General features: G+C 40.4%; 1 protein-coding gene across 7 annotated transcripts in view; it reads right to left on the bottom strand.

Moving 5' to 3' along the window:
- The window catches only part of EML1 (EMAP like 1), a 122090-nt gene that overhangs the window by 57648 nt on the left and 38001 nt on the right, over window positions 1-26441 (bottom strand). The window contains exon 1 of one of the 7 annotated variants that reach the window (XM_030239762.2): window positions 21740-21901. The exons of 5 other annotated variants lie outside the window; for them this stretch is intronic. In XM_030239762.2, coding sequence (XP_030095622.1) covers window positions 21740-21806 — 67 coding nt within the window. In that variant the 5' untranslated portion in view covers window positions 21807-21901. Of the gene's footprint in view, window positions 1-21739; window positions 21902-26441 lie in introns of those variants that run through there. One more of the 7 variants, XM_030239763.2, reaches the window with a different exon arrangement.

Here is a 26441-nt window from a genome sequence, read left to right as displayed (position 1 = left end):
ACTGTACCATACCTGAAACACAGCAGCAGCCCTCCAGCCTTGTCTCTTGGGGACAATGACAACACATACGGGCAACAGTTTATCATAAAGTCTGGTACATACTAGACTGGTCTGCCAGATTAGAGCTTTCCACTGTGAGAAGCAAGTAGATTTAAAGCCCAAAATAATGTTATCCTATTTAATCTTGTTACTTTGTGAGGTTAGGGGAAAAAAACAGGCAGAATCTTTTAACTACAGGTAAAACTGTAAACACTGTCGCTTTATGTGAAGTTTTGGAAATCAAAACTTGTTGCCATCTAAATGTCTAATCCTCTAATTGTATTTTGCTATTAATATATATATAATAGGATAAAAGTGCAAGCATGATATACACTTTTTGAGATGGAAAATTTTGATTATGAGGAACAAGAAATCATGTCTAATATTTAAACCCAATAGCTACAGGAACAATGCCATGCCTGTCTATAAGCTTATGTATGTATACACACATATCATTTTTGAACAGGTAGGACAACTTTTTAGTTCATTCTGTATTCTAATGCATGTTCTTAAGATAAGAGTGATTAGCAATGCAAGGAGATGCCCTAGTTGGGTACAATCAGGTACATCATACATGAAGTAATCTGAATAACCCAGATTAGTTTTTCCATGTCCTCACACGATATGTATGTGTAGGAGGAAATGGGAAGAAAACTCTGTCCCACACATCTGCCTAATGCTGTACTCTGGATGTGCTGGGAACCACAGGAGAAATAAAGTAAAGCATCATCTTGTGAGAAAGATCACTTCTAAACTATTTTAATTTAAAAAAAAAATTTGTCAACTAATATGGACTACAGATGGTTAATTTTGTGAACAGTATTTTCCCTCCTCTAATACAGCTAGCTATTGCAACCCAGTACTTATAAAATCTTATTACTGTATTTCCCAACACTTACTGAAGAATAACTTGTCCTTTTACAGTTTTACCACTAGAAACTTAAAGACAGGGAATATAATTTCCTAAAATTAGAGGCAGAATTTGAAAGGATAAATCCATAATAGCAATCATCACTCAGGGCCTCACAGCTGGGAGCACTGCATTCATTAACAAAATGGGAGAGAAGAAAATGATCTAACAGAACATTTTCAGAAAGCTCCTCATGGCTAATTAGTTAGGAATCACTGCAGCAAAATTATAAGCATGTGCCCTTGACCTGCCTGTAGCTGTCACGCTATAGCCAGCAGCTCACTATTTTTTCCCAAGCAGATGGTAAATGAGCTTCTACTTGGAAATCAACCAGTTAAAAATTATCTTCCCCAATAGCACTTAAGAAGAAGATGGAAGAAATTTTTGACACATCAATAAATTAGAGGAATTTTACTCAGAAGGGGTCTATCAACATAAATGCTTTAACAGTTCAGCGCTACTATGCTGGCTCTGTTGAACACAGAAGTCAATAGAAAATGTTCTAGCCAGTTATGATTCCTCCACATTACACTGGGATCAGCCCATGCTATTGAAAAAAACCCTTAAACCCCAGCAGTGCAAACAGAAATCAGGAGAGTAAAGATAATATTCTGTAGCATAATATGAATGCAAGGATAGTAGCTTGAAAAGGAAGGGACTCCATGGTACCTGCCTGGAGTCAAGAAACTGAAGGTGCAACCTAACAAGAACTTGCTCATGAAGGAACCAGTAGGGTGATTAAGGTATCAGGGCAAATACCTGGGCTGTGTTTTACCATCTCAGTGATGCGCTGAGAGTGTACCTGTATCACACCCTTAAAACAAGAGAAGAAAAATAGATTGTGGAACATGGGAGAACATCTCCATGTCACAGCTATGAGTCACACATGTGACTCTCCATCTCCATGTCACAGCTATGGCTCAATGTCCAAGGCACCCAACAAAAGCTAGGAAGGAATGAATGCAAATTCACCACGTGATGTAAGGTAAAAAATCTTCAGCTTTTGTTTGGCACTACTAGACAAAAAGAACCTATTCAGAAGAGATTTGCTTCTCCTAAATATACTTTAAACCACACGCAAATAGACACCACACATTAGTTCACAAAAAGCTTTCTCCTTGAAACTTTATAGTGCTTAATTCAATACCTTTTCACTGCTGTAAAAAAATGGATGTTTCCATTTGATTCTTCAAGTACACCATATGCATAAAAGTGGAAAGATTTACTTTTACTTGCAATGAGGAGAGATTCCAAAGGCAAGAAAACTGATTTAAAACACCTTTTAAAATTACTGATGTTAGCTCCTGGTAATGCATTACAAGCCAATTTTATTTTTTTCTTCTTTATTGTGTATTTAAGTTATTTTACAAAAGAAAAGTTGATTCACATCCCCAAGAAATCCTAAGATATATCTTATAGTAGCTGATCTACTGTAAAGCAGCCTTTATGTTACATTAGAGACAGGACCATTTAAACCCTTAAGAAACCACTTAGGTCAGCATACATTGTGTCATTTTCCTAATTCCCATATTCAATATTAAAATTACAACTGGTCCTCAAATTTACTTGGACCACTAGCTTTTTACCTATATTTTTTTATAATCTAAGTTTAATGAAAATTATAATCTTCTATATACATGTTTCTTAAAAACAAATTGAAAACACTATTAAATTTTGAAAATACATAAGCAATTAAACACTTTTCCATTTAAGAAATTACAAATTTACTAAACTGAGACTGCATCAATAGCAAGTATTCCATAGTTATCAATTTGAAATAGTTTATGTTTTGTCTTATTTCGTAAGTGTATCCTCTGAAAAATAAGAATTGGAAAATCTCAGCCTCTAATCAATGGCATTTATTTGTAAAATAAATACCACTCCCATTCTACATTGACATTTCTTAAAGGCTAATCAGCTTTATTAATTGTTTTCTGTAGACTCAAACTAAGGGACACAATACAAAAAGAATAAAACATTCCTCCTGCACCTTCAGGAGGGGCCATTGATGTCTAAAGCAGATTTATCACTTTCACAGACTCTGGGTACTTGCTCTCAGCTAATGGCTTTACTTTCAGCAGTGGTCTGACTTTTCTTTAGAACTCTGTACCTCGTGAATATTTTAGTTTCTGAAATTAATGCTGTGTTAGGCTTCATTACACATTGTCATGAAGACAAATCACAATCTAAATATTTAAAGGAAAAATTATTTCAAATTTAGAAAACTATTAAAAGTCATCTTTTAAAACCTGTCTTGATCAGTATTGTCTCTAACAGGAATATAGAATTTTTTTTCTAGAATGGGCAGTTAATCTAGTGCATGTGATAAGTACTTGAATTAACTAGTGATGGCCTTGCTTGGATGGCAGAGGTAAAAAAGCATCCAGAATGACCATAACAAAATGGAATTTTACCCACACTGTCCATCTTCAGTTAGGATTAAGCCTTCCCTTCATTTAATTCTGACAAATATAATAAAATATAATATTATAACTATTAGTAATATCCTTTCTTACTGTAAACTCTTCACATTACATATTCCCACTCTCCAGCAAAAAAAATCTTTGCTGACATAAATGTAGAAAAAACAAACTGCCCTTGCCAAGGACTCAAACACAGCCAGAGATACCACATTTGATACAATTTTTGATGTCCTGGTATTAACCAGGAAGATGATTGTATTAAGGCTATTTAGGAGAAGGAAGAAAAAAAAACCCTTTATTTGCTATCCTTAAATAAAAAATGAATTCAGGTTTATTTCAGGAAACAGAGAAACACACATAATCTAAAAAATTATTTGGTTAAAATGCAACACCTCTCATTTCCATTAGAGACAATTCCATTAAAAGACAATTTCCATTATTTTTATTTTAATTGAGGTCCCTAGCATGAGATCATATTCTTATTTCACCACAAAGGGGTGCACAGCATTGCCACAAATGTCACCCAGCTGTGGTGCCATTCCCAGCACACTCTGAAGTGTGGTCCTGCCACCCTGTGAGAATGAGTGAGTTGTGTTCTAAGGCTTGCCCCATTCTCTGCAGTAATTGGCAATGCCACATGAATGAACATTGCCTATTTTTAAAAGAAATTCAGAAAAAGTATAAAATAGTTTGTCTCCTCCTCCTTTCACAGAGGTGGAGACAGACATAAACTATTTTATATCTTTCATATTGAGTGAAAAAAGTTTAGAAATACACTTTGATCAACGAGTGCAATATTGTCTCTCCCCAGGGCTATGGAGAGCCCTCAGTAAAAGTGACAAAGTCAGCAGATGTCTGCTCTGCCCTTGGCTGGGAACAAGCCCCAGGCCAAGGTCCAAGCAGAGCCTGGCTCATGACCGTTCCTCTCCTTCAAGGACTTTGTGGGACTGATTTCCTTCTGGCGGCAGTCAGTACTTCTCCCGTATGAGTTTTCGAGAGATTAGATGGATGACGGTTGTGCAGAGTAAATCCTTTCTCAAAAGCCATCTCCTAATAGCACTGTGCTGAAGGACTAGTGTGAACAAACCCTGCAGAAAGCCTGGCTGATAACGCTCTTGTAGCCCTGTGATTATGGGAATCTGAGCTTCAGCCTTCATGATAAGGTGGAGCCTATCAGCAAAGACAAACTTTTAAGGCTAATATGGCCATTCAGCTTTAGGGCAAGAGTTCTCTTATGCTTTCTTAGCTCTGGATGTGGGTGGAACTCACAAAAGTCAGACTTCTGTATGCAAGAGTACAGACACAAGTTAGGTCAAGTGCAGCCACTTGAACTAAATGAGTTTAGTATTTTAAAGGCACTGTTTAACAATAAAATCTTTACTTACAATTCAAGAAGGAACAGTTTTTAAAGTGGTCCTGCACACAGATTAGTGGTCTACAAGTACAAAAAGATTATTGCAGTGATAAGATTTGCCCAAAACAACATTCAGGTACAGTAAACTTCCTCAACACAGCACAGAGCAGTGATTCCATGGGCAGTAAACTGACCACCACATTGAACTTGAAAATCACTAGATTTACAAGAGACAGAAAAAAGTTGAAACTGATTGAAAAACATTTCTCTCAACTCCACTGAAGAGATAGTTCAGAAAACAATATCTGCTCACAGCACATCAATTTTTTACATTAGCCAGGAGGTGCCTTTTTCAAAATATCCTTCATTTTAGCACGAGACAGTCAAGATTAAAGCCTAGTACAGTACAGCTTCTTCATAAAAATACGTAGTTACATAAAAGCAACAAACTTAATACATAAGCTCATGCTAAGATACACAGATCTCCATGGCAGAGAAGTCCAAGGCCCAGAAGCAAAAGCTTCCCTGAGCCAGTGACCCAACTCCTCACTCTCAATGGCCTTATTTGTAACAGTTTCCAAATGTTGATTCTTCACCAAAAGCAAAAGCATTCAGTATTTGCAAATCCAAAAGTTGAAAAGAAAGGAAAAACGATCCAGTTGATCAGGAATCCTGTTACACTTAAGCCAACAAGCAACTGCTCTAGTGGTGAGTGCCACTAAGACATACAATCAAGTAAATCTATCCACAACTCTCTTTTTCTTCCTTTTAGATGGGAACAAGACAGCTTTGTAGGCCCAAGTAAAAATAACCAACAAAACAAAACCCAAAGCAAAGAAACAAACAAGTTTCTCCTCAAAAGATCCACACAAGAACAAACTCAAACCCAAACAGTAAACTGAAAACTACATTTTGAGAAGTCATTCACAGAATGTGATAGTTCTTGCTTCCCTAATCATTAAAAAAGAAACATATTTTTTCCTACTGTATTGCAAAGTAGTTTAACTCCCCTTGAATGAAAAAGAGGCTTTTGAACTGGACATCAAATTTACTGGTTTCATGTTTACTGTATTTCAAAATCATATTAAATATGCTTATCAGATTTATCTGACTCCAGGAAAGTCTGTCTTCTAAAAGAAATGAGGCCTAATTCCAATAAAAATCATAAGGAATGATTAAGTAATTAAAAAATTTTATAAAACATTAATAAAACAGGTTTTTTTTAAGCTTCATTATTCAGCCTTAGTTAATACATTTTCTTACTCCCCAGAGCTTTAAAAGGAAAGCTAATAATTTTTCCAGAGGTTCTAGAACTTTCTATCTGTTTGCCACTTTGTCCACAAAACACCCAACAACAAGGAGAGTGCATTAGCATTCATGGATCTGAAACAGATGATTAAAAAAACCATTTTGTTTCATGGACAACTGCTTACAGCAGAAAAAATGAAAGTCCGAAGAATTTTCAAAGCATTTCCTCACAAACTCTGCAGGAGGCTACCCTCTCGTGGTGCAGGTTCTGGAGTCTTCTCCTCCTCAACTTGCTCAGTGGCCGGTGAGGCACCAGAACAGAGTATCCAGAGAAGCTCCAGATGCCCCAACATTAAGAATGTCCAAGGTCAGGTTGGATGGGACTTTGAGAAACCTGATCTAATGGAAGGCGTCCCCTAGCTCTATCATCAGTAAAATCTACCCAGCCCTACCCCTGCAGCCCTCAGTCAGGGCTGTTCTGTGGGGCTAAAGACTACCCAGTCAGGCCTGGCAAAGGCTGGAGGACATTCAGCTGTGCTGCTGAGACCTGTACACAAAGCCTGATCAGCATCAGTGCTGTGAGAGATTACAGCATACTCAGCAGAAACATCTGCTATTTTGGCAGCTCCCATCTGATTTCTGAAGGACTTGGAGGCTGGCAAACAGGACAGAGCAGCAGTGGGGTGGGAAAAAGGGTCCCCCCAACAGTGCTGAATCCTCCAGAACTCAGCCTGACCTTCTTTCAGGAAATCAAAATGGTATTAAAAATTTGCAAAGAAAATAATATCTAAAAACTGCCAGCACAGACCAGGCCCTCACAAAGCCTCTTGACTGCCCACAGACAAGTCCCTGCAATACAGACAGCTGTTGCTGCTCCCACCTTCATGGAAGAGATTGCCCCATACCTCAAGTCAGCACATGCAGGGATACCTTCCCACCTGAGCTGCACTCCGGAGTCATGGTCCCAGGGCACAGGGCAAGCGACTACCACCACCAGGTACTAGAGAGAGCTGGCAGCACTGCCAGGCTGGAAGCTCAGGGGGCTTCAGCAGGTAGGAGTGGGTCTCTGTTTGTTGTGGGAAGGAGCTGGGATTCACTGTGCAGGCGGAAAGTACAGAATCAGGCTCCCAGATGGCACAGGACACAGAACGTGGACAAAGTCCAATGCAAGCAGCCAGAAACATGGCAACAGGAGAGGAGCAGTTGCCACTGCCTGAACCCAGTTCTGCTGCCACCACCACACTTGGCCTGCTGATGATACCCTGCCAAATTAAGCTGAAGATCCCCAAATCCCATTGGAATACTAAATGACATATATTGTCTTCTGCCTTATGTGTATCTCCCCATATATAACTTTCCTGTGGACTAATCACAAAATTCATACACTTTAGGTAGGTCAAGGCCCTGCTTTATCTTCACTCCTTCTTCCCATTCTTCCTTCTCAATGCAAATTACAAAAATCACCCTCTCCTTTAGCTTTTTTCACGCATCCTTGACAGTGGCAAAGGCAGTAAAGGGTAATGTTCAGAACATACAGTGCAAGAAAAAAGCTTATTATTCCTGAAAGTTAATTTGAAAGTGAATACATAAGACACTTGGTAAGCCAGAGCACACAGTTCTAAGATTATATTCTTAATATGCTGTATTAAGAACTTCTTAATGCGGCAAAGAGTTATTCAGAAAAAGAGTGCAGTAGCTTTCCACAGCTTCCCTTGAATTATTTCAAATGGATACAATCCATTTTCACTATAAAACCTCTGCTTTACACAACTGTTCAGAGGGCTTCATCTTCAACACAACATTGCTTAAAGAGAAATGGATACGAACCTGCATATCATTCATAGCTAATGCCTTGCCAACCCACACCTTCTTTTTACTATCTAATTATCATGTGCAAGCCTGTCAAAAGTGTCAAAAGCATTTTTTTTAAGCTGCTACTTTTATCATGTGAAAGATGTCATCACTTTACCAACACTCATTTGTTTCCCAAGGTTTGTGCTTCCAAAAGGTCAGAAGAATTCCCTGGACCTCACTGCACTCTGCACCAGTCACCTTGGGAGGAGCCTTGAGGGACTGAGTTTATTTGACTGCTTCCCATTTCTACTCCCACAGCTGTGGAAGTGGGAATTCTGCTCATACAGATTGCACAATATGATAACTGACATTTAGTATGCAGTGCTCAACCACAGCTTGCTAAAGGACAGGTAACACGGACTTGTAAGAACAATGTGTCAATTTTTCCCAGTCTTAACTGGAACAGAAGAGGAAAGATTTCACAACTGTGCAAGTTGCTGACTTGTCAGCAGAGTTACAGAATTGCTGTTTGCAGCACAAAGTGACTAAACTTTTCTATAGGTCTACCTATTTATGCAGCAGAACAAAAGGTACTCCAATAAACTGCATGTAAAACCAGATAATTTAGACTTAAGATAAATTATGTTTCTATGAAAAAATCTTATTACTACATTTACAGTAAAGATAAAGCTTCCACAGTGCACAGTCTTTGCAGCACAGAAGAACACAGACAGATTGGTAAACTGATGTAATGGCTGCATGACACCAATTGCTTTAAAATCCCTGTATGTATTTTAGCCACTACTAAATCTAGTAAACCTAGTTAACACAAACCAGTGTAGTGTCAGAAGTGCTCTGTGCCAGGAACAGCTGGAAACACCCAAACAGAAAGAGTTTCACCATGCCATAATCAAGATGTTTGAAATAGCCTTTTTCCCTCCCTGATGTATTGTCCTACTTCTTATTCTGTACAAGACACTTATTTTAAGGGAGCCAGACTGGAAAAAGTCCAGAGAAGGTGGCCTGTATCTATTTTGTTCCTGGGGGAAGTAGAGGAGCAGTGCTGAGACAGAGCCTTGCTCAGAAGGTGAAGATGCTTGCTCTTTGGGATACAGACTGCCATGGACTTGGCAATTGTTTGCTCACTGAGCATGGGACTGGCAGGCACCGCGTAGAACCAGAATTACAAAGAATGAGAAACTTCTGCTGGGGTTTTTGCCCCCACCCAAATATCTCTCTTTGCCTTTTCTGGTGTTTGTCAGTGGTCCATTGGGCAACGTCTAAGATCTTGGACTGGGCTGCAACATCTCCCTTTTGAATCTCTTGTTCCATTTCTTAAATGGATTAACCAGTTCCTAATGCCAGATATTAAAACAGTGACAAAATACATGTGGCTTTCCACACCACTGATTTTAGCAATTGTTCTAAATTAAAACCACAGAAGAGACAATCTTAGCAATTCTGTAATTTTAGAGTCTTTACTAAAAATCAGCTGTTTCACTTCTGTTAAAATATCTGCATGATGGAAAGAAAGAAAATGTCAAAACTTTATTATTCTTCTCCTTGCCTCCAGAGAGGCTTCAGCCAGGCAACAGCTACTTCAAAGCTTCACATCACACATGCCTAGAGATTTAAACTAAAGAGAAGCAACTGCCAAATTCAGGAGGCAGTAAAAGGCTTAGATTTAGTGGGCTCCCTGAGGCTAAACATTTTTTAAAATTAAAAACTCAAATATAAAAACTAGAAAGGAGGAAAAGCCTTGAAGTTATCCCCTCCTGGAACAATATGCACACAAATCTCTCATAACCTTCTGAGTCACAACTACCAAGGTTAATAGCCCAGCATCAATGAAATGGTTTCTGGTCTTCACAAAATCCTACAGAGTCTTGCAGGAATCACTGGAGCTGCTTTAGGCCTATTTAATCTTCTTGGAAACAACAAAGAGTAAACAAACAAAAGAGTAAATTCTCTCTCAAGCACAAAATTTTTAATACAGGACTTCCTATAAGGGACTGCCAAAGATGATTACTATCTCTTGTTTTTGTGTTTAAATTCCTCAATGCACAGAGATCTTGTGAATCTTCCTCTTCTCTTTGCAATGACTCTCCTGTAATCGAAAGAATGCCCAGATTTGGTTCTGAGAACAGAGCAGCAGCATCACACTAATGATGTTTGTTACTGATTAATTCTGGTTTTAGCATTTGTCTTTTCCTAAAAAGACATTTCTTTCCTGAAAGAAATCTGATTAATACGACCCTGCAACAAGTATGTTCCCAAGTAAAATAATGTAAGAAAGAAGAGATTATTGTTCTTGTGATAGAAATTTTTCTTCTATCTCAATACTATAAAGGAAAATTCTAAGAAAAACAAAGCCACAAATTTCCAAAGTGCAAGAAAAAAGGTAGGTGATATTCAATTACTTATTAAAATTTCAATTTATAAAATTATTGAGTACACCTGTGTGCCTGGGGCTAACTATGATTCTTTTTTTAATTGAATGTGATGTCATATTCTGAAGAGCACATAAAAAGGATTAGAAAAAGACTGAGATACATCGTTTCCACGGAGGGAGAAAACCAACAAAACACACACAGGCACACATGAAAAGCAATGACAAAAATGAAACATTCACCAAGGAAAGAGAGGAATCTCAACGGTAAAAAATTTATGTTCGCTCACCCTGCTTAGAATGGTTAGGTGGACTGGAAATTAAATTTATGATGCATAGGTAATTTTCTACCTCTATGAACCTTAATTTAATTTCCAATCATATTTGTAGCAGTCAAAAATTGGTCCTCAGCAGCTGCATGTCTCTCCCTTGTACTGCCGTACGCACTGTTTTAAAAGTTTGCCTACCACCACTATGCCTGGCACAAGACAGGAAAAAGGGGATCACTTCTACCTGCTACAATACATAACAGATGGGCAACACTTCTAACTTGGATTAATTTATTGATGCTGTGCAACACATGGTGCCACAAGCAGCTGCAATGACAAAAGCAAGGGTCCAGTTCCACAAGACACAATGGCCATTCTAGAAGCCCCCAGTCTGCCCACAGCACCCTCTGAAAACTGATTTAATTCTCCAACTTGGCAGAAAACTAACCCAGCAAAAGCAAAACCAAAACACCAGTCACAGATACTGTCTGGTTTTAATTCTTTTTTTTTTTTTTCTGTTAGGTTAGCATGTTAAACTAACTCCTGACAATTTAGTCCATCAAGTAGGTAAAAGCACAGACTGCAAGTGAGGGAAGGAGAAATGAGACCTTCCTCCCAAGCAGCTGCACAGTGTGGTGAGGTTTATCAGCCCCCAGTGAAAATGGAAACGGGCACTGGGGCAGGGACAACAGGTTTGCCCTCAAGACCAAAATCCACTTAACCTCTGTCTTCTGAATTTTACAGTGCTATCTTACAGCTCCCACAGCTCTCTGGTTTATTAACCTTTACTCCTAAGGAACTCTACACACCCTCTTACCAGATAACATCTGAAGGACCGAGCCTGTCATCTTTAACATCCCTTTGTCTCCCCATCTATGTTACTTTGTATCCTTTCATTTCATTGAAACAGTTGAAACATTATCACATAGTGTTACTCATCTTCAAAGTTAGAAAAATGATTGTATTACATCCCTATGCATCAGAAACAAGGTACATTTTATTTTAAAAGGGCAGATGAAAGGAGAAAGAGTTCTTTTGATTCATCTTGGCCCTGTGGGAGGGTGGGATTTGGTAGGTTGCCCTGCTATAGACTTCCCCTATTTAAACAAAATTTAGAAATAAGCAGATCAATCACCAGGGGTATGTGCTCACAGAAAAAGCTAAAATACAAGCAACAGTATCTTACCAAGAACTGACAGCTACAGAACAGAATCTCTCAAATAATTTACACATGAGGCAATGCTGGAATAAACCACACTACTCTGTTCACTGCTGTAAAGTTTCACCCTAATGCCTAAAACCCTGTGCTCCATAAAAAATGAGTGAGTAGATACAAATATATTGCTCTCGGGAGACCACACCAACAAATGTGTTTTCCAACTTCCATGAATTTTAGCTATAAAGCATTCATTTAACACAACAGCAACCATTTTTCAATTCCATAGCTGAACATTTAATCCCACAACTCAGTTATTTAACTCTTTCCTAAAACCAAAACAAAGCCTCCAGATCATAAAAGAAAGCTGAAATACCATTCAAATAACTAACGATGTAATTCAGCTATAAATTTGTTCTGAAATACTACTGGTGTGATAGTCAGAACCATATTTTTTCAGGTTTGCACAGATAACATGCTTATCCTGAGTCTTTCAAACAATAGGTCATCCAATACAGCAAAAACAATCTAAGCAAAACCCACCACACAATAATCAATAACAATCTGGAGAGGGAACCCCATAACCAAAGCCCTTACTATTTGTATCCTGTTTATTCAGCTTTAAAACCAGAGATGGGAACACCAAGATATTAAATAATAAAAAGGACTGGTAGACTGATACACCCATATTCCTTCCCCTCTTTCTGCCTTAAAAATGACTGGGCTTAGATTTTTCAGTAAAGTAGAACTGTTGTAAATGTAAAGCCTTAATTTTAGTTCTGTCTGATCCATTAAAACTTGCTCAAAAGAAAGAAGTCCAGAGTTTTCAATATTTTGTTCTGAACATGATCAACACTCATAGTGATCTTCCTGACAGAGAAACCATTGAAAAAATCTTCAGACCTAAAGAAGTGCTCAAGCCCAACACAGGTCCTGTGGTCCCTTGTTCACGATATAAAATCTCTTCTCAAGAAAATTAGGACAGAACATCAAGGAAGCAATTTCTCTGTTGATGAACTGACCATGTTACTTCCCAAATCAGAATGAGCAATGGTTTAAGACTAAAGAGTGGGAGAAAACATCTCTCAAAGAATATGACAATTCAACTGCCCCAGCTCTAGGTGCCACAGCTCCCTATACATATTTCAGTTTGTTCCCAAAGATGCACATGCAGTGTTTGTCACCCATCACCCCTCTTGGTTCATAGAGAGGCCAAGTCTTGGGAGAGCATTCCAGCAGCACAGCAGGAGTGCTCCAGTGCCAAAGTGCGTTTGGTACATGGCATTAAGTTAGAGCTAGCCCACAGTAAATGCAGGGACACTGGATACCCCAGCCCTCACCACAAACTATTTTGCTTTAGAGATTTCTTTCTCTTGTCCCACAGTTCCTGCTAAGGTGGACACAGCAGGTGCTGAAGTGCAGCATCACAGAGCTAGTGCACCTTATATATATACAGCTCTTTTAAGTATGCAGCCCTGCAAGACCCTGCAGTACACCAGTCAAGAAAAGGCTTTTCTGTATGCCCCTGCACCAGGGGTCTGCTGGACCACACAGCAACCCCCCAAATTTATAAATAGATCTTTTCTCACTGCTTAGTAGAGAAAGGCCTCAAGCCTTGCAAAACATATAAATGCTTAACTTAAAAATTGTATAAAATATTTAGTCCCAAAGGACCCCTCATTAGTTCACTAAAACCTCTGAACACAAGGGAAATCACTTACTTCCAAACTGAAATACAGCTACCACAAGGACTTCTCACACTATCTGGCATAAAAGGGAAAAAAAGAAAGAACTTACCCTCCCACCTCCTTCCTGGCAGAGTTCACTAAATTACAATAGATACATATTTTACTAGAGCCAAAATTTCTAAGAATACTCATTTTTTTAGATTCAACTGGACTTTGCCATGATCATTTCCAGAGTTTCAAAGTTCAGTCCTACTGAAGTCCACAATTAAATTTTTATCACCTGCACATTGTCTGGATTTTGCTTCTTACCCCAAATCACATCAGTAATGATTTACTGTGTTACACTGAGGTATTGTATATGTGCTTTATAACACTGCCTCATATAATACATCAACAGAAACTCCTTAAATTCAATTTTAAAATTGAATTCAAAATTTAATGTTTAGGTTTACAGTTAGTAAACAAAAAACAATGGCCTGATTTTTCAGATCATTTCAGCCTAGTCCTGTCAGCCACTGGCCCATAATTTTGGCCTGTATTTGGAAGCTGTAAAGCAAAAAGGTAGGAATGCAGACGCTGGTTTGAATAAAGACTGCCCTGAGTCTCAGAATATGCTAATGCCTGCAAGGTTTTTATCAGTTTAGATAAAGACCTCGTTGCCCCCTGTGGCCCAGCCAGCCCTGCTGGACCACCCATGTAGCCACAGAACTCGGTCACCTCCAAGAAGCTACGCTGGGGCACCGCGCTGTTGATCGGGCACTGAGCACTGGGAAAACGTGGGCAGCACACTGTACCTGCTCCAGGGACAGCACAAGGACCCACCTGCCACAGCCTGCAAGCTCTTTAAAGCAGCATCTCCTCGTGGGAGATGGAAGGATGCTTTCCAGGCAGCAACAGGTCTGGGTAAAACAGCTTGTGAAATGCTGCATAGGGAAGGGGAAAAGGAAGCAACAAAATGGTAATTGGTTTTAGTAAGCATAAAATAAATATGAAACTGTCAGGATCTTTCTCAGGTGTCACAGGGATTTTTTTTTTCACCTAAGGAAAAAAATAAAGAGCTGTTCCTATTGCTTCTGACTTCAGGGTACAGAAACCTTTAAAAACCTCAAGGAAATTCTAGACACCCGCGCCCAGTAAGCCCCACTTGAGTGTACAGGAGCTGCACTGGGAAACGTCAAAAACTGTTTCAGTCTGCTATGTTTTTCAACATAGTTGAAAGAAAAAAGAAAGATAAAATTTTCATAAAACATAACGTTCATTACAAAGTTTTAGTTTGAAAATATTTACCTTTACTAGCTTGAAACAAAGATTGTTTCTCTATTTACATATTGAAATGTGTTCATCTATTCTGCATCTTAGGAACCTCACATTTCAAAGCTTAGCTTAGGCTCCTGTTCACACTCAATTCTGAGATGGCTGAAAGCCAGTAGCAATGTTTCACATATTGGCCTGCAAAAGATTATAGAAGTCACACTTAAATCCAGAAAACATTTCTTCATTCCTGTTTGCAGGAATCTTGACGTAAGCTTCCAATCAAATACAGGGTCTATGCTGTTAAGAAATGCAAACTGCTTTTATCACAATGAAGTGTTTATTTCAGATTTTAAATCCAAAAAGGCGATTAGTTTCTACATTCCACAATACCTAAAAACAGTACTAGAGGTCTCCAATGCTACTTTTCAAATGAATATAATATATTTATTCAATAATCAGTCATTTCAAAGCAAGATGAGAATATGATGGACCATGTCAGATTTTACCCTTTGGAAGTAATGGAGTGTGGACAATCTCACTTAATTACTTTCCAAAGAATTAATTTAGTGAAATCATGTTAACATATCATTATCCCCACCCCATTTCCCTAAAAAACCTCAGGGAGCTACTTCCATGTTTTAATTATGTAATGGACGAACATTTTAAATTGTGATTCATAGAAGAAGAGCATCATCCACAGCTCCTTTTGCACTCCCTTTAAGCTTTCACAATTCCTTATGGTTGCCCAATTAGTGTCATTTGCAAAGAGTAAGCACCCAACAAAAAATGTACTCATTACACCATTTCATACAACCTTCCTACTTATTCTCTCTCATCATCCCCAAGATTTTAGAGATCAAAAGACAGGTTCTTTACAGCTTCACAAAACTTCTCTTGACAAAAGAACTGCACAACAACTTTAAAATCTTCTCTTAAATTACAAAGGAAAGGAGAAAGAAGAGGGAAGTCAGAATAAAACCTATTAAAATGTATGTCACTGACTGGTGCACTCCCTCACTGTCTCCTCACATATATTCAGTTTTTAATAATGTACTTTTAATATAATTTTAATCTTATTTGAATTATTTGCATGTGGTTTAAGGTTCAATAAAATAATTTCAGACTTGCTATTTTTAATTAGAACTTAAAACATATATTTTACCAGCTTTGTAAAGTACTATTAAATTTTTTAAAAACTCCTTGAAGATCAGATAAAGCATGTTTTTCTGCTGGGAGCCCAATGCCTTAATTTGCAATTCTGTATGTTGTTTTATTCATGATAAAATACTTGATACTTGTAGTTTCTCTCCATATTGCTAACACTGACACAGATTCTCTGTTGAGGTTTAACTATCACTAGAGGATCCTCTCATGACTGGTCTACATTTTCATTTGTTTTTAGTAGCTTAGTTTAAAAAAAAAAAAGGAAAAAAAATTAAATTCCAGTAACTATAATTAACACCACTCATGACTAGCACAACTGTTAATAATTCATGTTTTGGAAATAAATAGCTAATTAAAGGGCAACAAATTCAGTTTACTTATATAGTGTCTTATTAGTAATAATAGTTTGAGCTTTAATAGGCTAACAATATATATTGTGCAAGTGTCCATTGCAGCAAGTTATTTTTAATTCACAGCATACTGATTTATACTGCATTCAATTACTGCACATACCAACAAAAAAAAAAAGTGTTTCTGTATGCCACCTCTCCCTTCTCTTTACTACAGTAGTGAAGAAAAATATTCTAGAACCAATTCTACTCCATATAGCCCAAAATGCATAAAACTGACAATCTAGAGTCCAATTAAGCATTTCCTTTAAGAGTTTGACTGCAAGAGCCAGAACAAATCACACTGAAAGAAAAATAAGAAAATGCTGCCTAAGCAATGCTGTCTAAGGTAATAAAATCTTTTGTCCTACAAAACTGGTAGAAGCTTCAAGTGGAGCATGGCCTCCATTCCTGAGTTCAAAAGATGCTGCTGTTCTGGAGAGAGGAGGTCTAGAGAAGAACCATGGGAAAGCCTGATTTGTCTCTCTGACTGTGTTGTTTTGGACTTCTGAGAAAAACAACATGAGTAATGCTATTAACATGTTTGCAACATCTTTTTGAACATGTTTGCAACACCTTTTCCTACACAGAGTGCATAAATCTGCCCAGTGAACACTGAATTAAATCCAATTTTGTTTTGCATTATTGCAAGGAAGTGATCACAGTAAAACAAATTACAGTCTCTTCCAGCCCTTGACAGATTTGAACTAGTGCCCTGAAAGCTGCAAGGCTCAACTTACCATTGTTCCTTCCCTAGCCCATTCCATGTTGTGTGACTTTGGTCCAGCTGTAGGAAGATGTGGCTGCATTTAGGAAGGTTAAGGAGAGGAAGTGTGAGAGTCAAATGGGAAAAAAGAGACAACCACCAGAATAATACTGTCCATGCAGATTTCCTGTTGGTGGTGCTCACTTCCTCACTGACAGGCACTGCTCCACTTGCAGATACAGGAGTTAGAGAGAAGAGGTACACATGTTCAATTTGTTTTCAGGAATGGAGAAGAATTACAGAAACAGAAGATTCAAACCATAAATAGACTGACCAAAACTGAGTCACACAATTTACTTTTTGTGACTTAAGTGTGACTGATAGTTATCAAAGCTACTACCTGTCAAAAATCTTAATGTGATTTTGGAGGGAGGGAGCCAAAAGGAACCATTAATTTTTAAGAAGTTTTTTTATTATTGGTTTGTTCAGCCTGGAGAATGGGAGACTAAGAGGAGACCTCATCACAGACTACAACTTCCTCATGAGGGCAAGAGGTCACTGCAGTGACCAGTGTCAGAACCTGAGGGCATAGCCTGAAGTGCTGTCAAGGGAAGTTTAGGTTGGGTATCAGGGAAAGGTTCTTCAGCCAGAGGGTGGCTGGGCACTGGAACAGGCTCCCCAGGAGCCTGAAAGAGTTCAAGAAGCATCTGGACAATGCTCTTTGCACATGGTGCGACTCTTGGGGATGGTCCTGTGCAGGTCTAAGAGCTGGATGATGAGTGATTCTTGTGGGTCCCATCTAACTCTACATATTCTGCGATTCTGTGATTATTTTGCTCTTTAAAAAAAATAAATTATAGCATAGTTTGTATCAATTTAAATTTTTCTATAACTCTAAATTTTTTACTAACAATTACTCTTCAGGTAATCTGTTAAACAAAACTGTAATTAATATTAAGGAGTCCCTTGTCAAATATATCAATTTCATTAAGAAACAATGTTTCACACTTTTTTTTACTGCCCTACCCAGGTACTCTGAAGTTGAAGCTTCTGTCAAACAAGGCATTTGTAGTTGCAGGAATGGCCATTTGACAGCTATGATTTTCCCAGCAGCCACATGAAGGACATTTAAAAGATGCTACAAGTTCCAAAGAAATCATAGATAATTTTTCACTTCCATCTTTAAGTCTACAGAGGCATTTTGCAGGAATCCCAGATTTCACCCTTTACCTTTCACATACCCAATAATCCTGCCCACAGCAATTACTGTGGTGAAGGCTGTGTAAATAGATGGAGAATAGATAGATAGGGTTTTGTGGTCAGAGCACCCACAAAACTCTGCCCACACCCTGTTTGTCTTCCCAACCTGCCTGTAATCAGTACTGATCACAGCTGCAGCTTAGTAAATCAGCTGGGGGCGAGATGAGCACTGTCTCTAATTCCAGGATGTCTCTTGTTTGGTAGTGTTTCAAGTCCAGCATGGTTCTCTCCACCAGTTTTTAAGCAGATGCTAAAAACCTCAACACTATCTTGCTTATCAGTCTCCTTCCACTTTTACCTTCAGCTTAAATAACACATGACTAACAACCTGATTGAGTGTTGATAAACATAGTGGCTGTCTACCTAAAAGTAACTTTTGTACCAAGAAAGGTATCTATAACCAGGCACAGTTAATATTATCTAAACTTTACTTTACAACATGCAAAATAAACCAGCAGAGTCCTTCATTGACTGGAAAGTGACACATAAGTTGAGAACTGTCCTTGGGCTTTAAGAGAGTTATTTTAATGTCTTTCTTTAAAATAAACAAACAGAACAGGCAGAGCAACTAACAAAACATTCTATGCATCTGAAGACTGTCCTCTGAAACTGAAGAGGGAAATACCAAACAAATCAATAAATATGATAAACTCCTCCAGAGCAGGCACGTACTTTCTGCTCAGTTTACAACTAAGGAAACTAAGGCATCAAGAATGAAATAAATTGCCTAAAATCACATTGGAAGTTTGTATTTCTTGCTTTGATGTTATCTCAGATTGACACTTGTGTTCATTAACACAATGTTTCTCAAATGCCAACTGTAGCTTTACTATTCTGTAAAAAGGAGTTTGAAGAAAGTAGGTGTCTTTGAACTAGCTGTGCTAAATATTTGCCCTAGATTTTAGACATGCAGCTCAAAACGAACATATTTGCCTCACCCTCTTTCTTCTCTCCCTTCCTTCTCCATTTACCTTCTTTTTTACACATCACAAGCCACAAAAACACATTACTAAATAATCACGCAAACTAAATCTGCATATGAGTGAAGACCCAAATTCTCCTGAACCCAGGGCCCTTTCTAGAAAGAAAGTAGCAACTTTGGGGCAAATCTGCTCTTGTATTAACTTTTTTCTCCCTGACCAGGTCTTCCACCAGTCAAGGTCCTGCTCCCTCATCCCCTTCACAGCCTCCTGCCCATTACTGCTCCCTCCTTCCCTGTCCCCTCCTGGGCTCCCACCCACTCCAAACAAGGAGAATTTATTGACAAGTGGGAGAAGCTGCAGCCATCCTTGGCCTAGGATAGACCTTGGTTGTCACCCCACAGGTGACCCACAGATATTTTTTCAGCAGCACAGCATTTACATCATGATCTTTTGAAACAATACATACATTTATTCTGTTTGAGAGCACCAGAAAATTCCATCATGGCTTTTCTTGTACAACTAAAATTAAACCTATTCAGAACAGGAACCTTAACAGTATTCAACAATGATCACTTTGAGTGCTTACCAGCCATTCTGTATTTCACTTTAACATATACTAAAATCATATTGTCATTCTATCTCTAACACTTGCTTGCTTTGTTTGGTTTCTTCTGTATGTCTGCCCCACTCCCAACTTCACATCATTTTTCCTACTGCCCATTATGCATGCAAGAGCTTTCCACTTTCCTATAAACTAATTTTATTTATCACTTTCCAACCTCAAAACCCTCACTGGCATCTTCTAATTGTATTTTCTCCCTCATGGGTCATGTGTGAAATACCTGACCATCTCAAGGCTGTACTCAAAGGCTTGATTATCTTTTATTCCTCATCTCATTTAATACAGTCTCACTAAAGGTGACTTGTAAAATGAAGGGCATCTGAACTCAAGCACTTTCTTTTATAAGCAGAGAATAACACAAACTTACAACAGCCCTTGAGGTTGCTGTCTACAATGAGACAAAGCTAAGCAAGTGATTTGTTCTAGAAACACATTCCAGAATATAATACTAATGAATTAACTAAGATTTTAAAAACTATGTACAATATAAATACATTTGGCTTATTTCCATTAAGTGTAATAGGTGCTCAGTTACCAAATCAACATGACGGACAATCCACAAGGAAAAGCTACTCTGCTTTTCCAAACTATTCAGAAAGTGATGCTACTCCTTCTGCTCCCACATGCAGGCTGCATGACCACTGTAAAAGCAAAGCCCAGGGATTTTGGTAGGAAGGCAGCTTGCTTATAAATGGATTAGAGTATAAATTTCAAAATACATTGCTGTATGTTTCCTTATTAAAAACACTTACAATTAAATATTTATTAAGTTTAGGCAAAACAGGCATCTGCTATTAGTGTACAACCCCCGTGTATAGTCATAGTTTTCTCTCCTGAGGAGCTCCAAAAATACGGCGTCACTGCACAATGCACAGCCCACACACACAACTCCTGCTGCCCTGAAAAAACTGCTCCCACAATCTCCAGGTCCACACATAGCAGAGTTTTCTGCAAACCTGTCCCTTTCTTGCACCACACCACAAAGAAAATAATGTGAAATTTGTCATCTTCATAGCTTCCAAGGAAAGAGGCAGCTATGTCTGATGCAGTTGCTGTCATGAAGCAATTTTGTATGAACCTGACTCCAGCTGTTCAGACAGCAGTAGAAAGAAGAGACCACTACTAAAATGTAGAGCAATATAAGGTCCACAAATATGAAATATGAGATTACGAATGCCCACAATGTTGCTGCTAGAAAGCAATAACTCGTAGCAAAGTAATGTATTTTGAGATTACAGTTTACCATGAAGAACTCTGTAATATTTAGAATAGCTGATTTATTTCCCTCAAGGAAAATATCAGCTACTTGAATAATCCCAAGTACTATGCAGGCCAATCTCCAATACTGCCTGTGAGGACACTTGCAGTTCCTCATCTCCTTCCTTTTTCACTACCGATCACAGCAGCCTGGCAGCTCCCCTGTCATGCTGCCACCCAGGTGACGCCACCACCCCAATAACCCCCACCTTTAAAAGACAGCAGAAAGAAAAATCAGTAACTGCAGGCCAACTCCCGTAACTCCACACAGGCATCTCTCACTCAACACCACCCTTCGCCGGTGCACAGCGGCGCCGGGTGGGCTCCGGGAGCGGGGGTGGGCAGGGGGCTGAAGGACACCTGCGTCCCACTGCGCCCCCGGGGTCACGGGCGGCTCGGCCCTTTACATGGATATAAACACAAGTCTTATACATATAGATATATGTTTATTTATATATATACACACATATATATATTTATATGTGTGTATGTTGGCAAACGCGCAACGGAGACACGCAGCGGTGGGCGATCGCTTGAGCTACCAGATCTGCCTTTGGGGAAGATGCACACAGACATCTCTACCGTCCACACGGGCACACGTATCTCCGCATATTCCCATGAAGGAGGTGCAGAAGTTGCTCGCAGAGGCGCCCGGAGGGCTGGCAGCTTTCCCGCCGAATAACGGGGGAGGCTGAAGGGGGTGAAGTTTCCTCCCTCCTCCTCCTTCTCTCCCCGAGTTGCGCCGCGGAGCCGGGCGGCCCTGGGCGGCGGAGACGCCGCCGGCAGCTCGGACCAGGCCCGCTCCCGGCGCTGCCTTCCCCGCGCCGGCCTCCGCCTCCGCCCCGCCGGAGCGCCGGGACCCCGCTGCTCGCCGGGGCTGGCCCCCGCCCTTACCGTTGCAGAACTGGAGCAGCGAGGAGGTGTCGTAGAGGCTGCTGTAGCTGGAGAAGCCGTCCTCCATCCTGCCGCTGCGCTCCCGGCGTCCCCTCGGCTGTCCCGGCGGCCGCCCGCTGCCTGCTCGCCCACACGCTGCGGAGCGGAGGCGGCTGGGGCCGCGGCGGCCTCGCTGCCTGCCTCACTCAGTTGCCATGGCAACCCATTCACTCCGCCGCGGCTGGGGCGGCGGCCGCTCCGCTCCGCTCCGCCGCCGAGGCGCGGGGGGAGACCCGCGGGGCGGGCCGGGGCGGGCCGGGGCGGGGCGGCGGCCGTCACGGCGCGGCCCGGGAGGCGGGGGGGACCCCGGGGCGGCGGGGCGAGCACGGAGCCGCGTCCCTCGGCCGGCTCGGCCGTCTCTCCTCGGCGGAGCCGCCGGCTCCGGGCCGCGGCTGAGAGAAGGACGAGCCGCGGGGTTCCTCTGCCTCGCCCGGGGCTCTGCCGCCGCCGGACCGGGTGTCCCGATCGGGCCGAGGCGAAGCAGAGACACTGCCCGGCCCTGCGGCGGGAGATGCCCGCCCATAACCCGGGGGTTAACCCGAAGTACCACCGTGGACTCGGCTAGGGCTGGATGCGGGGCAGGGCTTTGCGGTGGCAGTCGGGGAGCCCCGCGGACACAGCCTCAGCATCCCTCCCTGCTGCCTCTGCACTCGGCTGCCTTAGCTGAAGCTCTTCTCGCTTCTTCCGCTGAAGCAACAGCCTGCCTGTAATAGCACCTTATGCCCTCCGCTGATTTCAGTGGCGATTCTCCTGGCTTCACGATGGAGCTGGCACGATAACATTGTAATTGATACTCTTTCACAAAACCAAAAATAATTATACACACTGTAATTCCTTATGCCATTTTATACGGTTTAAACTATGTAGTTGGAGGAGTGATACACTTTCCCAATACAGGATACTAAAATAGTTTTAACTGTTTAACATGTTTTTATCTAGGTATATTCATAATGTCCGTTTGTGTTGAGGTGAAGGTAGTGGTCCAAAACTGGTGGCTAGTAATATTGTAAAACTATTTGATACATTTTGGGCTTCAATTTCTGTGCTAAGGAATGTTGAAGTGTCCAGTGACTGAAAGACATTTTTAGTTCAAGCTCCTCAAGGGACACAAGGGAAATAGTTCATTGCACATCTATAGCACCTTTCAGCTTGAAAAATGCCAAAGCACTTAACACAACATGTCTTCAATCCCCAGTCCTTCCAGGAGCTTTTTGCAGGGCAGTTCCATCCTGTGGATCCATTTACAGGCGTGGGTTTGGTATATGTGAGTCTTTTCACCAACCACTAAACCATGGCAGCGCTAACACAAAAGTATGCTATAAAATTAGGCAGAGATATCAGTTCCATGTTAAAGCAGAGTGAAAAGTGCTCCCTCCTGAATTGCCAGTGCCAATACTGGTAGAGTTGAAGTCATCTCCAGCACAAGCACTTACCCAGCCTGATGTGCTTAAATTGTATCAGACAAAAACAACTGCATTTTATTGCTGTGGGCTATAAATAATGGAAAATTGTGGTAGTTTGGTGATATATTTTACAAAACCAAAACCAGAGATTAAAAAAACTTAGAAAATTACTTAAAAAATACAAAAGCACATAGGTATTCTTAGTGTTTTAAATGAGTCATTATTCATTCTCATCTTTAAAAATAATACAGAGTCCTTAGGTTTTCTCATGTTCTTTTCATTCATAAGCCATCAAATTTTTCAAAGATGCTATATTATTCTAAAACATTGTACACACACAGAAAGACATATGGGATTTTTGGCAGACAAGTTGCAACTACAGAAAAGTGAAGTTCATTTTCAGTAAAAATTCTGATTAAGAATTTCCTTCATTTTAAAACATCATTGCCATCATTTGCTTATTATTTTTGAGGTTGAAAATTGTTTTAAAGTGCTTATTTTCCACCATCTTGAGACAAGAGGTGTACTCACCATAAGATGTCAATGTTACTTCAACCCCTACCTCCTTGTGATGTGTAAGTTTTGGAAAACAAAAATATTTAACGTATGCTATCTAAAAGTATTATGTTTGTAGTAAAACCTGTGTTATCAGAGAGATTGCTACAAAGATTAGAGAAAGTAATGCCCAGTAACTTTTATGAGATTTGTCAAAGTAGGAGAAAGGCCAGAAAGAGGCAATGCAGCTCCATTTCAGAGAGTAGAAATTAAAAGTCACTTAGAAGCTCAAATCTAATCTATTCTTAGAGAGAGATGCAACATGTAAAACCTTGCAATAGATTTCCCACTGAAATTAACAGTGATGGTGTCTGTGAAGCCTTTCAGCTCAGCGTGCTGCAAATCAGCTCTGAGATGTGACAGAAAATGGTCTCAGCTCCAATCTCCAGATGCTGTTATGATTCCATTATACTCTAAGAGCAAGGGTTAGAAGAGGGAAACACTTTCATAATTTAATGATTTTGAGACCTGTAACAATCTCATTATACTAAACTGCACCACAAGGCATGAAATGAAAAAGAAATTCTGTCTGGCTATGGGAACAATGGGATAATGGATTGGAAGGATGCACTGATGTGTCTCTGGGAATTCTTCTGGTATGGTGAAACAATAAAAAAACTTCTAGTTGTCCATTTTTCAGTATACTGTATCCTTCATCATTTGTACACTTCAAAGCCAGTTCTGTGCTAAGTGTGAAACCATAAAGGTGGGAATATAGCATCCTGAGCAGTATAGTGGGGTTGGTGTATAGGGAAAGGATTTGTTGCTGTACACTTGTGCACACTGATTGCTGGCAGTCAGAAACTCTGTGATGTTACATTTTTGAAAGCTGTATTTTATACCTAATGATTTAACTTTTGTTCATCTTGACTAGTGTAATGCAAATAACTATTAGCTAAGTGAGAATAAAAGAGCTTTCACCCATCCCTCGCTGAATTTTCAAGAGTTAATATACTCCAATATTAGGACAAAGAAGACTTGCTTTCACTCCCTGTTACCAGGCTGCAGTCAAATTTCACCAAATCATGTAATATTCTGAGTCGGCAGGGGTTCACTAGGGTCACCAAAGTCCGGAAAATTTTGGTGTTCCCTTTATCCCTTCCTGAAAGCAGGATCAGGCTGCTTTCACCATGTAGTGGTAGCTTGGACAGCCTGCCCTCCATAGCTGCCCCCTGGGTCTGTGCTGAATGCCACTGCTTACAGCAGGCTTGTGGAGGGAGAGGTGATGGCACTGGTTAAGGGAAGGATGCTGGGATTTGGCTGTCAGTGACAAAGCCCGCTGTGCAGAGCTGCTGATGGAATCAGGGGCAGTGAGCCCTTCTGTGCAGAGTTTACAGGAGGTGAAGGCTCAATTCCCCACAGACACTGGAAGGCTCTTCTTTCAGGTCAGTGCAAAGCCTGTCTGCTGAACAGATCAGGGAAGCTTGGATGGCTGCTGTGCACACTGAGTGTACATTGTAACTAAAGAAATCTTCATCAGGCAAAGCATCTCGCACCATCAGCAAATGTGCTGGTTTTGCTAACATTTATCAGTGGATATAATTACAGCATCTATTTTACCATGACTAACTTTTGAAGATCCCCTCAAGCTCTTTAGCAATCATTTGATAGGTCACGTTTACTGCTGCATGATCAAAGGGAGCTAAGCTCATTTCTGTAGCTCTCTGTGTTTCCATTTCACATGTAAAAGTCCATTTCACCATTCACAGTCTCACTTAATGCAGCAGTTGATCTCTGCTTGAGTCTGGAAGCTTTTAAATTGTATGCTTGTTCAAGGTTTGCTTTTCCTCTGTGAGTCAGAAGTTTCATCTATTAAAAAGCTGAAGCACTGCAACACTTGGTGCCTGGGCCCAGACTGCAATCCAAAACACCAGGTACCATGTGTGTGCTTCTCCCTGAATCATCTCATTCAAAACAGCAGAAATGGGCATCTTTTCCAGCTCTTCATCCCCAGCACTGAGTTAGATGGTCTGAAAGCTGCCATCATAGCACAGGCACAGTGCCCTGCCTCAGCACTGGAGGACACAGTGCTTTGACAAAAGCTGGGGGCCAGGGCTGAGCAGCACAATGCCCAGCAGCAGCAGCAGCAGAAGGAGCAAACTGCACACAGCAGGAGCCCTGGGGAAGGAAGAGCCAATGCCTGGTTTAGGAACTAGCAGGGTGAGACCAGCACTTAGCAGAGAGAAGCTCTGGGGTTAAGTTTTGGATTTAGCTTCCTGAAATCTGATGAAATCCTGATTTATACTGAATATTTTTAATTGTTTGTTTTCCCTTTCTATTCAGAAAACAGCAGGAATGTTTGGGTTTTTTAGGGGAATTTCATGCAGTGAATATATTGTCTTCATTTTGCAGAAGTGGCTTTTTTCTCACTGCTAAGACTATCTCCAGGTACTGTCAGGATCTCATCATAGGCTCAAATAAGGATTTCCTCTCCCAGTGTGGTAGGAAAGGAAGAAGTGCTTTGCTGCCCAGTCTCCTTTGTGAGAACACTTCAACCACTGGAATAATCATTCATTCTAAATAGCAGGACTCCAGTGTTTCAGCCACAGCAGGGAGCTTCATGAATGTCACTACAAAGCAGACGTCATGCATGTGGGAAAGATGGGGTATAAGAGGAGGATCACCATTATACCAGCACAGTCTGAGTGCATTAAAAATACAATATAGCAAATGTGGGATGAAACCATCAAAGCTATGCAGGTTTA

Source organism: Serinus canaria, chromosome 5 (genome assembly GCF_022539315.1).
Source record: "Serinus canaria isolate serCan28SL12 chromosome 5, serCan2020, whole genome shotgun sequence".
NCBI classification, from domain to species: domain Eukaryota; kingdom Metazoa; phylum Chordata; class Aves; order Passeriformes; family Fringillidae; genus Serinus; species Serinus canaria.
Note: the sequence above shows the minus strand (reverse complement) of the source record. Positions and strands in the feature narration are given on the sequence as shown.